The sequence below is a fragment of the Apteryx rowi genome, unplaced genomic scaffold (assembly GCF_003343035.1).
Source record: "Apteryx rowi isolate R43461 unplaced genomic scaffold, aptRow1 scaffold_128, whole genome shotgun sequence".
NCBI lineage: Eukaryota > Metazoa > Chordata > Aves > Apterygiformes > Apterygidae > Apteryx > Apteryx rowi.
The window spans coordinates 231,346-248,053 of record NW_020447508.1 but is presented as its reverse complement, the minus strand read 5'-3'; the positions used below and the strand labels follow the sequence as shown (position 1 = coordinate 248,053).

Sequence of the window (16,708 nt, the reverse complement as noted above, 5' to 3'; positions counted from 1 at the left end):
TGCAACCTTTACAATGTACAGCTAAATCAATGCAAATCACTGGTCACTTCCTACTGGGCTGTGAAAGGTGTTCATAGGAGCAAGTGCCCTTGTCTTTTCTGTCCAATATATTTTTGTGGTAATAGAATAAAGAGTAGCTATGCTGTGCTGTAAACAACTGCTCTGCTCTACATGAATGAGAGCAACAGCATAATTGTGGTTTCCCTCTGTCATAAGATTGGCTTCTGTTTTGTCTCTGGCTTCTACTTATGAAATTTCCTGTTAGAAGACATTGTACAGCCCATCTAATTCCCACCAGGCAGCGCTTTCAGAAGATCACTGTTTTGTAATTCCATATCTTATCTCCATTGAGATAGCAACAGAGAGGTCTGAAGGTGTTAAAGACAAGAAAGGCTCCTTAATATATCACTACTGCTCATGTGAACCTTGAAGTTTATGTACTGCAGGTTTGAAATATTAGAAGAAGCTTGGACTTTTTGGCAGTTGTTGCTGTATCACTCCAGGCAGGCAGCTTTGTAAAAATAGGAATTGTTTTTTATTAAACCTAAATGGGCCTTCTGCAGATATTACCACCTGGCTGGGGAAGTGCTGACAGCACTGGGCAGTACTCAGTGTTAGCAACCTGCTTTCATGGTGTAGTGGGGAACTGAGTCGTAAGAGAGACTGCAGGAGTTGCCAGAAAGTGAGAAAGTGGCCATGTGCGATGGCTATCTCCTCTACACAGGAGGGCCCCCTTCTACGTGAGATAAAACAGACGCCTCTTAGGTATCTCCCAAATTCAAACTCTATGATTTGCTCACAGAACAGAAGAAAAAGGGAAAGAAAGAATCATTCTGAATGATGATAAAGCAGAAGAGGGTACAAAAGAGAAAGACTGTATTCTGTAGCAGGCCAGTGTTTCCACAGCAGGGCACTCAGAGGATGGCAGCCAGCCCAAAGAAATCAAGACATTTGTGCCCTTTTGAACACATGGTTGAGAACACCTGGGTTCTGTATGATGGGGCCACTCTTCTTCACTGTTGCCACATGAGTCAAGGCATCGTGTTTTGAGGAGGCACAGCTAGTCTTAAGTAACTGTTTTAATTCTGACTTTCTAAAATAAATTTAAATCAAACTGGTACTGAACTTTAGTTAGCCTTCCTCCCCTCCTAAAGCCATATACAATTTTTATTCTGAGAAGCTGCTCTAAAGCTGACATTCTGGCAAGCACTTTTGTAGGATAATTTCTCACTGCAACTGGACCCAGCAGGGCCCATCTGCTCAGAAGGACTATAAACATCAAAGGAAGCTGAAGTAAACTTTTACTCTAGCCCCACTGCATGAAAGAGAAACCCAGAACTGCTCTACCATCACCACCTCTGAATATTATTATTGGGCTTTTGGGGCATCTATACAAAAACGCATTTTTTTTCTTTAATGGGAAGCCACTTAAAAAACATGTAGGCATGGGAAGCAAAATGGGCCGCATAAAAGACAGGGCAATGCGCTGTTCTTTAATGAATGTGTCACTATGACAAGAAATTGTATTTATTGCTGACATGGGAAAGGGATAATCCATGAAAGTAACTCCATGACAAAGACTGTATATTGTACTTTCCCAAGAAGATGTTTCAAGGCAATGATAGCTATTAGATGAAATTCGAGTGGGAATGAGTCTGCAGAGAATGAAGTGGAAATATTAGGAGTTATGACAGAGGTCAGAAGCCAACTTTGAAGTGCAGATCTAGAAATCACTCTGAGGACAAGGGGGTCTATTTTCTGCACATGCTGCAGACTCCCTTTAAGATTGCATCCTCTGCTGACTCAGTTTCCCTAAATGATGATGTATAACTACACAGGCACATTGCAAGGCTCTTTTGGCTCTCCGTATGGAATATACTTCAACTTAATGTCTGTAAAGCAAATTGGTGTCTTTAGAAAAAAAAAGCATGAAGTTAGTGCTAAAGCCACTACAAATGATGTTACATGACTGGAAATGTGCTTGGACATCACCACAAATATTCACACCTGTACAAGAAGTCCCTTCTTCCTCAGGGTGGGTCAAGGGCACACTTCTAAGAAGAGAATAATTTTACTTGGCAGTTGAGTCTTCCCATACAAACCAAACGGAACAGATTTTTCTCCAAATTGATATGTTCTCACAGTTCCTGCTTATCTGGAGCTTGTTTCATGAAATAAGTTAACTTAAAATCAACAGAGTTAGAGAAATCTTTAGCCTGTGAGCATTTATGTTCTCTTGGGACCTATCAAATGGCATATTAATCGCTTGTGTGGGAACAGCAACCATTCTAATAGAATCTTTATGTTAACTTTAGATAAGTATGTTATGTAAAGGTGGACCATGTGGTCTCTCTTTTCTTGTAGGACCAGTGAACTACCATGGAGAAGGAAGAAAGCCACGTGCTGGAAGAGTGCCCAGGATAATAAGAAATGGCCCAAAGTTATAAATGAACAAATTACAATAAATAGGGAATTATTAAATTAAAGATTCAGCATAATGTGAGCGCTACTCTGCTTTTTACTGTATAGATATATACAAAATGCCAGTTTCTAGGGCAAAAGGCTTGTGATCTCAAAGATGAACTGGGCCTAATTCTCATTTAAACTAAAACTCATACCACAGAGGGGGTACAGATACAACTCAGATCTACTCTGGGACTCCCCTATCACCTGAAAGATTGATGGTGGCCTTAGTAATAAATGAAAATAACTCCTGAAAAGATTTATAGTACTAAGGAAGAAGAATAAGGTTTTTGTTTGTTTGTTTTTTGTTTTATTTCCAAGCAGGATGTTTTAAGAAAGGTGTATCTGCAATCTTTGGCCAAGGGATATAAGAGAAGAGAAAGCTATTATTCATAACAACTAATTTTGTAGCTGAGGTAGGAGGAGCCGCACTTTATCAAGTGCCCTACATGCATGGGGCCCARTTTTCTTCTCTGGCACCAGGCACTCTGTTTACATCTGTGCAAAGAGGTTGTAAAATGCTGCCATTCTGGTTAGTTTGGAGAGATTGATCATTTGTGAGCCTTGATGTAACTGGTGAGACAGCGCAGTGGAAAAGTTACCCAGAAGTTGTTGATAATACGTCTTCATGGATTGCAGTCTGATCCACTGGTGGGACTAATGCATACAGTTGTATCCCATCTCCAGGGAATTTCGTATTCACAGAGATCTTTCATTTTGGAATCAAGGTAACTGTCCAGCTGTCTGGCAATGAGGCATTGTTTGAAATATCAATTACTTTGATTTTTCTGTCATTAAATCCATAAAGTATAATGTCAGCTTCTCCAGATAGGATAAGAAGCAGTTTTTCCCTCCTGTGCGGACTTCTTAAGATTTCAGAAATGTTCCTGCTCTCTTTTTTGCTTGTTTGAAGCAGTGGAAAAAACTGGAAATCAGAAAAAGTGTTCTTAGAATAGCTAGCACTTGTGACAGTGTCCCAGTTCTGATATGAGTCCTCATCCCAAGCTGAGGACAGACCAGAGATGTGAATCAAAGTTTGCTTGATCTTAGGGCAGTACACTGGATTTCAAGATATCTAGGGCTTTTTTTCCATCTCACTCTTTCCCCTCAATAAATTCTGTCTTGGAGCAAAAAGACTTTGACAAAAAGGGCAGGACACTATAAAAATTTGTGTTTTACCCAGTTGGCATTTTCCATTGCAGACCATCTATACTCTGCATTTGTTTTGCATTACTGCCTAACCAATTCACTTAAATTTCAAAGTAGAAGCTGGAGGAGCGCTATTGATTGCTTAGCTGAGCAGGTTGAATATGATCTGCAGCCTTCTCTTACACATTGATTCCTTGTCTCTTTACTCACTGCTTCCTGAATGTCACTGAACTGTGAGAGGCCTGCTAAATGGACAAAAATATTGATTTCTTTTCCCCTTCTTTCTTTTTTGAAAGCTTCTTATTTACCAAGCACTGAACTAATATCAGGAAAAGGAAAGGTCACAAAGTAAGGCAGAAGCAAGTCAGGTCTTGCTTTTTTTTTTTTTTTTTTTTCAAAATATGAACTTGGTTGCAACATGAGTTCTTTAAATTGTGTTTCCATCAAGAAAGGTTAATTGCTGAGTGGAACCTCTGAGTTCAGGATATTCACTTTAATTTACTATTGTCTGATTGATGCTGAACTTGAATGACAGTTCCCTAAATGGCCATACCTGTGGTGTTACGATTTTTAGCAATGGTACCACAGAAATTGGTGAACCCAGATGTCCTGGGTTTTGCTGTGCAAGGCAGTCAGTAGCAGTCCTTCCTAAGAGAGTTTAACAGTGGCAAGTCCTTGTCTTGCTGAGTGCCTGTTGAGCCAAGAGATGGGGCAGCGCCTCTCCCAGCGCGACAGAGGCCCACAGCTCCCCATGGCAAGCAGAGCTGGGCTCTGCTCACCAAGCATGGAAGGAGAGAGCCTCGTTGCCAGTTTGAACAAATTTCCTGTGTCGGATGGAGTAGTTCTTGAACAAGACGATACTTTCCTGTCCTGTCCCTTTACCTTCTCTTGATTTTTACAAACTTGGTTGCTGAGAGTGCTTCTGAAGGCACTCATATAAGACACAGCAGTAATTAGCTGAAGATTGCCCTTCTGTTCTTTGGGATGGGTTTGAGAAGATAGAATTTTGATTTTGTAGAAGAGGAGCTGCCATGCTGGAAGAAGAGCTACACTAGAGTAGCTACACTTGGAGACCAGTTACTGTTCTTATTACTGGAAGAAAATAACATTTTTTGTGCAGGGCTGGAGCCAGCGATTTAGAAGAAGGCTAGAGGAAAGATTCCTCCCTGTGAGRATGCAGAAGGTGGGGGGAAATTTGTTTTCAAACATCTAATTTTAGTGTTTGACTGATCTTATGGGTAGAAAGCTGTGTGAAAGAACACATACCAAGCTGAAAATAGCAGCTGGAAGCTGTGACCATGGCTGCTGTGCACTTTTCTCTTAATAATTTGCTGGCATTATCATTGCCAGGGATGATATGTACTTTGAAGAAAATGTCCGGGTTTTCTGAACTGAGGGCTCCTGAAATCCTGGCTCTGTACTGGAGCCTTGGTACCACTCCCTGCTCCCCTAGAGTCTCATCAGCTGCATATGGCTCCTATACTCATATGCCAGAGAGCTCAGCATGCCCGCTACTATTGGGGGAATCAGCCATGAAGTCTAATAATGAAATGGTGTGGTAAGAGTAGGCTAGAGGCTCTTTGCTCTCAAGAGTTGTCCCTATTTTTCAGGATGCCAAGTGCTTGAAAGTCTGGCTGATTAAGAATGGGTCATGTATTGTAATCAGAGAGCAATACTCAGCCACCTTAGTTCCCAAGGAGGCCCCCATTGCCATTTAAATATGATTCAGTTTTGTTCGATTCATCTGACTTCAGTTACAGTGCAAGTAGGTCTGTACTTCCTTTAATAAGGAGAGTCAGCATTATTTTGTATTGGAGAGTCAAGAAAAACTCTGTTGTTTTGGGGCTTTAACGAAAATGTGGAAGAATATGAGGTGGGTATTCCTCGCTGACATCTTCAGGGCTTCTTAACCAGCAAGCAAGCTGTCAGATGATACAAGTGATGTGTGTGTACTTTGAGAATGGGATCAATATTGCCCTAATAGAGATATCTCTTTTATTCTACATGGATGAGGTGGTTAATAAAATTAAGTGTCTTCATTTGTGTTTACTTACAGTTAGACAGAAATCAGAGGTGAAAAAGACTCTTTCACTCATTAACTCTGTATGGAGTTTGGGAGTTGAGGGGCTGTCTTTTGTGGTTAAGATCCTGAAAAGCTGCTGTAGATGCATGATATCCCTTTCTCATTCCTTTTTAATGAGTATTGGGTGTGCAGACCACTTAAGCTAACTTGAACTTTTCTGCTTCCATCTTTTGTTGCCACCGTGTTTCTTTGGGTTTCAAAAAATCGTGATAACAGCAGTAGGAGTCATAGTCAGGACAGCCTTCCAGCAGCTGAAGGTGGTTTGTTGGACCATGGCTTCAGGCATCTGGACATGCTGTTCCAAACCAACTTTATGGGAGATGGCTCCTTAGCCCAATTTGTAGGGTCTAAGGCCAACTGTCAGCCTGACTTCTTGAAAAATGTGGGCAATCCATTTTCACCTTCTCTTTCAGGAGGGAACCTGCAGTGACACAGAGGTTTTAGAGGTAAAAGATCCACCGCTTCCTTAGGTCGATCATCTTACTGCTGTTTTTTTTAAAAAGCCATGCCTACTATGCCATGTCATCACTGAGACTGTCTTCTTCCACTGGAATTTGGCCTGAATTCTCCTGTATCTTATTTGAAGTTCTTGATTCTTGAGGTTGGGGGTTGTGTATACTCTTCCACTTTTGTACACCCGCTGGTATAATTTAGTAAATCTGTCATTTATGCTCAATGTAACAGAGTCATTTAACTGCAGGAGTTCAAAAGTACAATTAACCCTGTTCCTTCAAAACGAGGAGCTGATTATCTTGGCATTCACAGGAGCATAGAGCTCAGTTAGAGTACTGTGGTTTCTGGCCCTCCTGGAGCAGTATTGCAGTCAATTGATTATTTTGTTAATTTGTACTGCATCAGTATCCTGCTGGTTTATTATCATCCAAGTGACTTTAAGGCACCGTGCATAAGTACAAGTATATTAAAAATCAATACTTGAACCTTTTTCCCTTGAAGTATCATATCATCCATACCATCCTTCTTTGATACGCAACCTTCTTTCTGAGCAGAACGCAGCTAGTAACTTATATGTGATTTAGTCACATGCTAATAAATAGATGCTCAGATTTTGCTCACTATTTAATCCTGTGTCCTAATGAAGAAGGAATAAATGAATTAAGAATGAAATAAGCAAAGGGCTGTTATTGCTGACAAATAAGCCTAACTTTGAGACAATAAAAAACGTGCTGTTTTAGTATGAAAATCTCATTCCTTCACTGGTTTCTAATAAGTGTCATGCACCACAGACTCAAATCCTTCAGAGATGCTGTTGTCAGAAGCTTGAGACTTACAAACACTGAATTTCCTGCTTAAGGAAATAAGAGGAATAAGTATTTATAAGACAACATGAGGGTGCATTGTGTATTTGTTCAGAGAACTGGTTCTGAATGTGGCAGAAATGCACAGGATTATGGCTGTTACAAGATCAGAACATGTTTAAGTGGTTTTCTACTATTTCTCTTGCAGAGATGTGATCCCAAGTTCTCTCATGGCTGCGTGAGGAAATGCACATTTTTAAAACATACTACCTAAGACATGATACCTTATACATTTATGTTACAAATGTCACAGGGAAGGTTGCCCTTCTTTAATATGAAAACCATAAGACAGAAGCAGAATAAGATGCAGTCCATCTCCTTATCTAGACTAAGGTATGAAAACACAAGTTTCCAGCTCTGAAAAAACACCATTTTTCTAATGTAGAAACACTATTGAGGAGACTAGGATTCTCTTGAGTCAGCTATCTGCAGCCCTAAATGGACAGTTCTCCGCTGAAATTACTGGAATTGCACCATTGTTTGCCAAGGAAAAATTTGTTGCTTTGGGATTTTTTCTGGAATATACAGATGTTATCTGATCTTGGGATCGTTGCTTTCTAGACACATTTTCATTAGGAGAAAGGCAAGTTCTTACCTTGTGCAAGGCAAGAATCTTGTACAAGCCAACTGAAGAAGGCAATGTATAGCTTATGTAAGTGTTAAGATACAAGGCTTTACCCAAATTTTTCAACCCATTTCAAGACTGAAATGCCTAATCTTTACTGTTTGTAATTGTATGATAGTTATATGTTAGTGAACATGAGGAAAGAAGTGCTTGTTTCTGTAGTAAAGAAGAGGTTTCAGAATAAGACTGTTGCATTCTACAGAATTGTTACGTTACAGACATACATACATTCTGGATGCCTCATCTCCATGTGCAGTAAACAGAAAGCAGCCTATAGAGTGGTTTTAGTTCAGAGGAGGCTATACTTCTTTTGCAGGTATATTTTCTTGTCTCAGGGAATTATAATATAATGTAATATGAAAAAATATAATTTATTATGAAAGTGTGACAAGTCAGACAAATGAGGTGATTCTGATGAGTGAAACCGAGCCTGGACTATTTCTGCAGATTGCTCCCCCCACTTCCCCTAGGTTGTATTAAAGAAAAGACTGGGCTCCAAAGCATTGCTTTTTAATTAGTAGAAAACCTATTCTGCTAAACCCTAGTTCAGTGCCTTAATGCAGCAGGTCCTGTAGAGCCAGCAGTCTTGCGTGGGAGCACAAATGCATGAATTCTTTTTCTCTGGCATGCCTCTAACTGAGGGTTGGCTTCTGTTCATAATTATTTTATGTGATGACAGCTTGGGCTTTGCAATTGCAAGCACTGAGGCAGGGGTGGTAACTGAGAAAGGCATAATGACAGGTGATTGCTCTGTTGTCTCCATGGCATCACTGAGCCTTGTTTTAGAGGTATCAAACAGTGTGCTTATACCTTTCTTTACTCTATACGGATATCTGGCACCATTAAGTACACATAGTATGGTTCCTACTTAATCACTGTCCTCTTTTCAACTTATTTTATATTGTTTTTTTCTTTCTTTTCAATCTGCTCTGCTTTTAATGAACCTGCACAAATAATGGAAACACACATATAAGTGAAAGCATCTACCAATTAACTATTTTACTCATTTTGTACTTTCAGCTAAGGAGCTAGACTTCATACAAGCAGATTTTTAGAAACATAGATACTACCCTTTCAGAGCAAACCAGTGGTTTCCAGTAGCCTCTTTCAGAGTGTGTCAGGTACATGCTGCCCCAACCTGCTCACTATGAATTGGTATTAGGTTTTCAGGGTTATAATGAAGCAGCGTGGCTGTGGGGGAAATAGCTTTTATCCCCTGTCATTTGGTTCCCAGTTTCATCTCAGCCTTAGGTGTCTCACTGAACACTATCTTTTCAGGCTCCCGCTTTAATTATTGGAGACAGAAGGACAACTCTAGGAATGACTCAACTATTCTAAGATCTGATTTAGCCTTTGGATGAATTTTTCTGTTGATTTTGTAAGGAGACTGCCACTACATAAGTGACTGCAACACAGCATTGTAACCCCTGTATGCACCTTCTTAATCAGAAATGCCAAACCCACACATGCAAAAGTGCTCCCCAAGTCATGAGATTTATTAATAATCATGGATCTTTTTCAAGAAAATGTCTAAAGAAATGCTCGTTTCTTTTCTGCTTGCTTTCTCTACCACAACGTATACTCAATTCATGGTTTTAAGCTTTCCTCTTTGATGAAGAAAGGTTTTTTTTCTTTTTTTTAAATGAAATGCTGAGACTCTCATGCTGTCTTGGTTCCAGGCATTCAGCTAAGAAGAGTATGCCAAACTTGACAGCACTTTTGCAAGGCCTAAGAATATGCTAACACAGGATGCATTAGGGAGGGTTGCGGGGGAGCCTCCCTAAGCACTGTATTTCATCAAGCACTGAGTTCCACAGGTTAATTCTATATTCTGTTAAAAGAAGTTTTAATATGTAACACACAGGTAACACACAGGTCTGCTTCTTCCTGCAGTTATGTTTCTTTGTAGTCTTACAAGCTCCAGTGTTTTCTACCAGTTTAAGATTGTTGCCAACACTATAATCATACCCATTCAGTGGACTCTTTTAGGAGTGTCCTTTTACATGGGTATAAATAAGATTATTATGGTCTAGTATTTGCGGGTTTTGACTCTAAAGATATTTGTGTCTAACTTTCATTGTGTTCTACAGTGCTTAGTTAAATGTTTTTGTGGGTTTGCTGTTCATAAAGAAAAAGATTTCTAAAAAACTCTGGATATTTGTGTTTCATAGCCAGTATTTTAATATCTTCCACTTCTACCAGTCTGGTCAGGTTAGTGGCTTTTTTTGCCATGTAGTTTTTCTTGCCAGTGCATTTATTTATCACTTATTTATTACAAGGTAATTCCTGAAAGTGGATAGCTCTCCAAGACATTTCTGAGAACCTCAGGAGTACAATGAGAGATCACAACCCCAGATATGTTCCTCCCAGAAAATCTCTTTGGTGGGAAAGGCTATTTACTGCTCTGAAAATGCCCTGGAGAGAGATCCGAAAAGTAAGACAAGGTGGTTGAGACCTGCCTCCTCATTTTATCAAAGGTCTGCAGCTTGGAACAGGGGCATGCTGGGAATTATTTAAATAACTTTATCTTCTAGTGATGACAATATTTTGATTTTGGTGGCTAAGAAGATGACGACTTTGGCAAGAAGTTCCCCAAGCAGCAACACTAATGATGCTTGATAGTTTTTCTTGCCTGAATAGGGACTCTTTCCTATGCAGATTCTCAGGTGTCAAAAACTTGTTCATGATGCATCTTTCCTCCAGATAAGACGCTTCTGGGTTCTTGAGCTCTCTACTTCTTTGCAAATCTTACTGAAATAAGCCACAGATTTAGAATTTGCTAGTGAATGACACAAAGACAGACGGACAGACACAATGTCATTTCATAATCCTTATCTCCTATGAAAGCAAGGCTGATAAATCTTTGTAGTTAAGACCATTGAGCTGAAGATGTAAAACTTAACTCTTCCAGGTGAAGAAAGCTGTACAACAGGAAGGCTTCAGCAGAAGAAAGCGAGGATATAGAGATATCAATGACATTGACATCAACATGAATGATCCCTTATTTACGAAGCAATGGTACCTGGTAAGTTTTTGAAAGAAACCTACAGTAATCATAACTAAATAATTAGCATTCAAGTTATTCTGTGCTGTTGCAGTGTTTTGCAAGTGTTCTTTCTGAATATCTCACAAGAACTTCAGAATGGATCTAAGGCAGTATGTCCTCTTGTTTTTAACTGTACCTTTTTTATGCTGGGAAGACCCAGTGCATTTCAAGAGTTAAATTTCATTTTAGTCAATGGAAAGATCCTTAGGAGGCTTGAAAGAGGACTGTATTGGTGTCCTGTCAGCATTCCTGGTGTGCTGATGTGACCCTTAAAACTGCATATGCATCATGTCTTTGAGCTGTTGCCAGGTAAAACATTGTTGTAGAATTATAACAGAAAGTTCTAGTGCACTGGCTAGAAAAAGTTGAGTTTTCTTTCTTGCAGAAATGTTAATTTTGTTTAATTGATTTTCTCTTGTCAAAAGCTGAGATGAAAACTGATGTATTTTGGCTTTAAGCTGATGTCAAAAGAAATATATATTTGGCTGAATTTTTTCATTTTTCATTTGTCATGTTTTATAAGGAAAAGCCTTTTCTCTTAAAAAATGAATATTTCCCTAAAAGTAGCCAAAATGACATCTTTCTATTAAAATTGTTGATAAAGATATTTTTGGTCAATTTTAATACTTACGTATTTACAGCTAACATATTTATCACAGAATCACAGAATGGTTGAGGTTGGAAGGGACCTCTGGAKATCATCTAGTCCAACCCCCCTGCTCAAGCAGGGTCACCTAGAGCACGTTGCACAGGATCGCATCCAGGCGGGTTTTGAATATCTCCAGAGAAGGAGACTCCACAACCTCTCTGGGCAACCTGTTCCAGTGCTCTGTCACCCTCACAGTGAAAAAGTTTTTCCTCATGTTCAGATGGAACTGTCTGTGTTTCAGTTTGTGCCCGTTGCCTCGCCTCCTGTCACTGGGCACCACTGAAAAGAGTCTGGTCCCATCCTCTTGACATCCTCCCTTAAGATACTTGTACACATTAATAAAATCCCMCCTCAGCCTTCTCTTCTCCAGGTTAAAGAGGCCCAGCTCTCTCAGCCTTTTCTTATAAGAGAGATGCTCCAGTCCCCTAATCATCTCCGTAGCCCTTCGCTGGACTTGCTCCAGTAGTGCCACATCCCTCTTGTACTGGGGAGCCCAGAACTGGACACAGGACTCCAGATGTGGCCTCAGCAGGGCTGAGTAGAGGGGGAGGATCACCTCCCTCCACCTGCTGGCAGCACTCTTTCTAATGCACCCCAGGATACCATCGGCCTTCTTGGCCACAAGGGCCCATTGCTGGCTCATGGTCAACTTCGTGTCCACCAGGACTCCCAGGTCCTTCTCCACAGAGCTGCTTTCTAGCAGGTCCACCCCCAACCTGTACTGGTTCATGGGGTTATTCCTCCCCAGGTGCAGGACCCTGCACTTCCCTTGTTGAACTTCATGAGGTTTCTCTCCGCCCACCTCTCCAGCCTGTCCAGGTCTCTCTGAATGGCAGCACAGCCCTCTGGTGTATCGGCCACTCCTCCCAGTTTTGTATCATCAGCAAACTTGCTGAGGGTGCACTCTGTCCCTTCATCCAGGTCATCGATGAAGAAGTTGAACAGGGCTGTCTCCAGTACCGACCCTCGGGGGACACCGCTAGCTGCAGGCCGCCAACTAGACTCTGCGCTGCTGATCACAATTCTCTGAGCTCTGCCATTCGGCCAGTTCTCAATCCACCTCACTGTCCACTCATCTAAACCACACTTCCTGAGTTTACCTATGAGGATGTTATGGGGGACAGTGTCAAAAGCCTTGCTGAAGTCAAGGGAGACAACACCCACAGCTCTCCCCTCATCTCCCCAGCCAGTCATTCCATCAGAGAAGGCTATCAGATGTTGGTTAAGCATGATTTCCCCTTGGTGAAGCCATGCTGACTACTCCTGATCACCTTCTTBTCCTCCACATGCTTGGAGATGGCCTCCAGCATGAGCTGCTCCATCCCCTTTCCAGGGATGGAGGTGAGGCTGACTGGCCTGTAGTTCCCTGGGTCCTCCTTCTTGCCCTCTTTGAAGACTGGGGTGACATTGGCTTTCTTCCAGTCTTCAGGCACCTCTCCTGTTCTCCATGACCTTTCAAAGATGATGGAGAGTAGCCTAGCAATAACATCCGCCAGCTCCCTCAGCACTCGTGGGTGCATCCCATTGGGGCCCATGGATTKGTGGGTGTCAAGTTTGCCTAAATGTTCTCTAACCCGATCCTCCTCGACCAAGGGAAAGTCTTCCTTTCTCCAGACTTTCTCTCTTGCCTCCAGGGTCTGGGATTCCTGAGGGCTGGCCTGAGCAGTAAAGACTGAAGCAAAGAAGGCATTCAGTAGCTCTGCCTTCTCTGCATCCTTCGTCACCAGGGCACCCACCCCACTCAGCAATGGGCCCACATTTTCCCTGGTCTTCCTTTTGCTACTGATGTATTTGAAGAAGCCCTTCTTGCTGTCCYTGACATCCCTTGCCAGATTTAAGTCCAAATGGGCGCTGGTCTTYCTCGTCGCATCCCTGCATACTCTGACAAMGTTCCTCTATTGCTCCCAAGTGGCYTGTCCCCCTTTCCACCTTCTGTATCCTTCCTTCTTCTGTTTGAGTTTTGCCAGGAGCTCCTTGCTCATCCACACAGGTGTCCTGCCCCCTTTGCTTGACTTCTTACTCATAGGGACACTCCGCTCTTGAGCTTGGAGGAGGTGATGTTTGAATATTAACCAGCTCTCTTGAACGCCCCTTCTTTCTAGGGCCCTAACCCATGGGATTCCTCCAAGTAGGTCCCTGAAGAGGCCAAAGTTTGCTCTCCTGAAGTCCAGGGTTGCGATCCTGCTTGTTTCCCTGCTTCCTTTTCGCAGGATCCTGAACTCCACCATCTCATGGTCACTGCAGCCAAGGCTGCCGCYGACCTTCACATCTCCAACCAGTCCTTCTTTGTTTGTTAGTACAAGGTCCAGCAGCACACCTCTCCTCGTTGGCTCCTCCACCACCTGTGTCAAAAAGTGATCATCAATGCTCTGCAGGAACCTCCTGGACTGTTTGTGCCTAGCTGTGTTGTCTTTCCAGCAGATATCAGGGTGGTTGAAGTCCCCCATGAGAACCAGGGCCTGTGATCATGAGGCTACTTCTGGCTGTCTGTAGAAGGCCTCATCGACTTCCTCTTCCTGATCAGGTGGCCTGTAGTATACACCCACCACAGTGTCACCCATGCTAGTCTGCCCTTTAATCCTTACCCATAAGCTCTCGACTCACTCTTCATCCATCCCTAGGCAGAGCTCGATACATTCCAGTTGCTCTCTCACATAAAGAGCAACTCCACCACCTCACTTCCCTGGCCTGTCTTTCCTAAAAAACACGTAGCCATCCATGACAGCACTCCAGTCATGCGAGCTATCCCACCATTTCTCTGTAACGGCAATGAGATCATGGCCCTGTGACCGCACACAGATTTCTAGTTCTTCCTGTTTATTCCCCATGCTGCATGCATTGGTGTACAGGCATTGCAGAGAGGTGATCGAGCATGGAGGTTTCCCAGGAGGGGTGCAAGAGGATCCTCCATAGTCATGTACCATGCGCACTTCCCTGGCTGCATTCACCTGCTGGAGGCGTCCCGACTTGACCTGTCTTTTGCCAACTACCCTGGTACTATAACTCTCCTAGCACTATAACTCTGAAATATTTTGTAAATGCAGTGCCACCTTGTCTGCTTAAGATGATTCTTTTTGATTACAAATAGTGTTTCTTATTCTCTTTCTTTTTAATGCATTTCCTATGCTTTATGCATCTGGCTCATCAAATCTGGCTGTTTTTTTCCTAAGATGAGATTTGTCTGATGAATGAGAGCATGTTAGCATGCACGAGACTTCATCCTTGATGAAATGATAAACTAAAATGTGGATTAATTCAATTCATTCTGGTACTTCAATCAATCAAAATGTTGCAGTGATAAGAATCAGAAGTTTTTCATATCAAGCTGTACATTCTTATTTTTTAGATTAAAGTACACTAAAATGCATTTTGAAATAAGAAATGTGTCTGACACAAAACTGAAAAGTTTTGCTTCTGGAACAGCAAAATCCAAATTGTTTTTAACATGAATCTGAGAAATTTATGAATGAGGTTGGTGTCCATGAGTACTGTCTGCAGAGATAGGAGTTTGTCTTTATCGTAGAATCATAGAATCATGCACACATGCGCACACACACAAACACAYGCACACACCCCCACCAAAGATTGGAAAGGATCCTTGGAGGTCATCTTATGCAACTTTCTACTCAAAGTAGGGCTAACTTGATTATCAAAGAAGTCCTTTCTGGTACTAAAGTCTGTGGTTGTGAAATTCAGTACATCCCTGCCAACTGCCCTGACAGGCTTGAGTAGAAAAATCTTATTTTGAGTCCAAAAGCTTTAGTATTTAACCATGTCTTATAAACTACAAAGAGTGAATTTACCCAGTTTTTTGTTTGCTACTGCATTATTTCAGTAGATATGATAATGTGTACTCAGAAGTAAAAGGGATATGTTTTCCGCACCAAAGATACATGCAAAGATATAAGGCAAAAATCAGTGGCTGTGGAAACGTGTCTATCAAGTAAAAAAGACTACTCTTCTCCACTGATATTTTAGATTAACACTGGTCAAGCAGATGGCACTCCCGGACTTGATCTTAATGTAGCTGAGGCATGGGAGCTGGGATACACAGGGAAAGGAGTTACCATAGGAATTATGGATGATGGTAAGTGAAGATGGCATGTTAATTTAATACCTTTAAGTAGATTTCTCCATGTAATCAAAACAAAAAAAAAAGATTAAAATTTAATAATGGATTACTTGTAGTGCTGAGACTAATTACCAACCTCCGTAAAGACTTTGAGATCTTCAGGGGAAATATGTTATAAAATGTTGCACTAGGGATACTGAAGCATGGATCTCCAAGCACCAAAAGTAGCCTGCAATTATCACAGAGATCTTCCAGGACCTACTATAATGACCATTAGCCAAAGGAAAAACTCCTCTTGACTTCTGTAGGCACTGACTGGGGGACTTAATTGCCTTCCAAAAAGTACTTATGAAAACATTTTCTGGGTTACATTATTCTCAAAGTCATACTTGACAGCTGAAATAATTAAACACTTTCATGCTGAATGTCCATAAAGACCTACCTATTAAATATATTACTACCTTGAAGCTAAGTTCAAGGAAGATGAAGATAAAAGGTACAGTTGAAGTCACAGCTGTACTTATTATGGATTCCTAACAGTGCTGAAGTACTAAAATTCTGCGCAGTTCTCTCACCGGTTTTCTTCAGGTGAAATTTTGCAATGTTGTCCTTTTATGGTGACTGAATAATGCTAAAAATAAATAAAATGGCTGGATCCACATGTGTTTTCTAGGGTCAAATGAGATCCATCCCTATTCATTTTTGTTTCTCATCTGCTTAATCCTAAAACAAAGTCTTTATGGAAGTAAGAAAGTAGACTCATGCATCTGTATATTGATGTCATCACAAATCACAGTTTCACTAGTCCCACAGAGCCAGGACTTCACGTTCAGAGTGACTAGACAYGACTGTGATGGGGGTGGCAACAAACTAATTGAGCTTCAGGCCAAATAAATCTACTGGGAGCTGTGGGCCTGTCAGATACAGCATTTTGAGAAGGAAGGAATTTGGCTTGTATTTACTTCCAGTAACTTTGGAAGAGAGCAGCTGAATAACATGATCCTTCATTGAGACCTTTGTTGTCCATCTCCCATTGGTATCAGCAGGGCTCCCTGCAGTTGCAGGGATTTCTTCATGCAGATCTAGTGCTAAGGACGCTACGTAATGGAAGGTAACAGTTTCATCAGAATAACTGAGACAATAAGCCACTGTCCTTGCAGGTAAAATTGAACACATAATAGGTTGGTGGTTGGAGACACAGGGCAGGGTAATGGTCAGAATGGAATGTGAGACTGATAGCTATTTGCATGTTTTAACTGGTTGTGTCAGCTTATCCCATCTGAGATAACTTTTGTTATTCCATCC

General features: G+C 41.4%; 1 protein-coding gene across 2 annotated transcripts in view; it reads left to right on the top strand.

Annotated features, from left to right (window-relative positions):
* The window catches only part of PCSK2 (proprotein convertase subtilisin/kexin type 2), a 117,113-nt gene that overhangs the window by 41,898 nt on the left and 58,507 nt on the right, over positions 1 to 16,708 (top strand). Inside the window, exons 3-4 of one of the 2 annotated variants that reach the window (XM_026055946.1) lie at positions 10,554 to 10,661; positions 15,310 to 15,418. In XM_026055946.1, the coding sequence (XP_025911731.1) occupies positions 10,554 to 10,661; positions 15,310 to 15,418 (217 nt within the window). Of the gene's footprint in view, positions 1 to 10,547; positions 10,662 to 15,309; positions 15,419 to 16,708 lie in introns of both variants that reach the window. The other variant, XM_026055947.1, reaches the window with a different exon arrangement.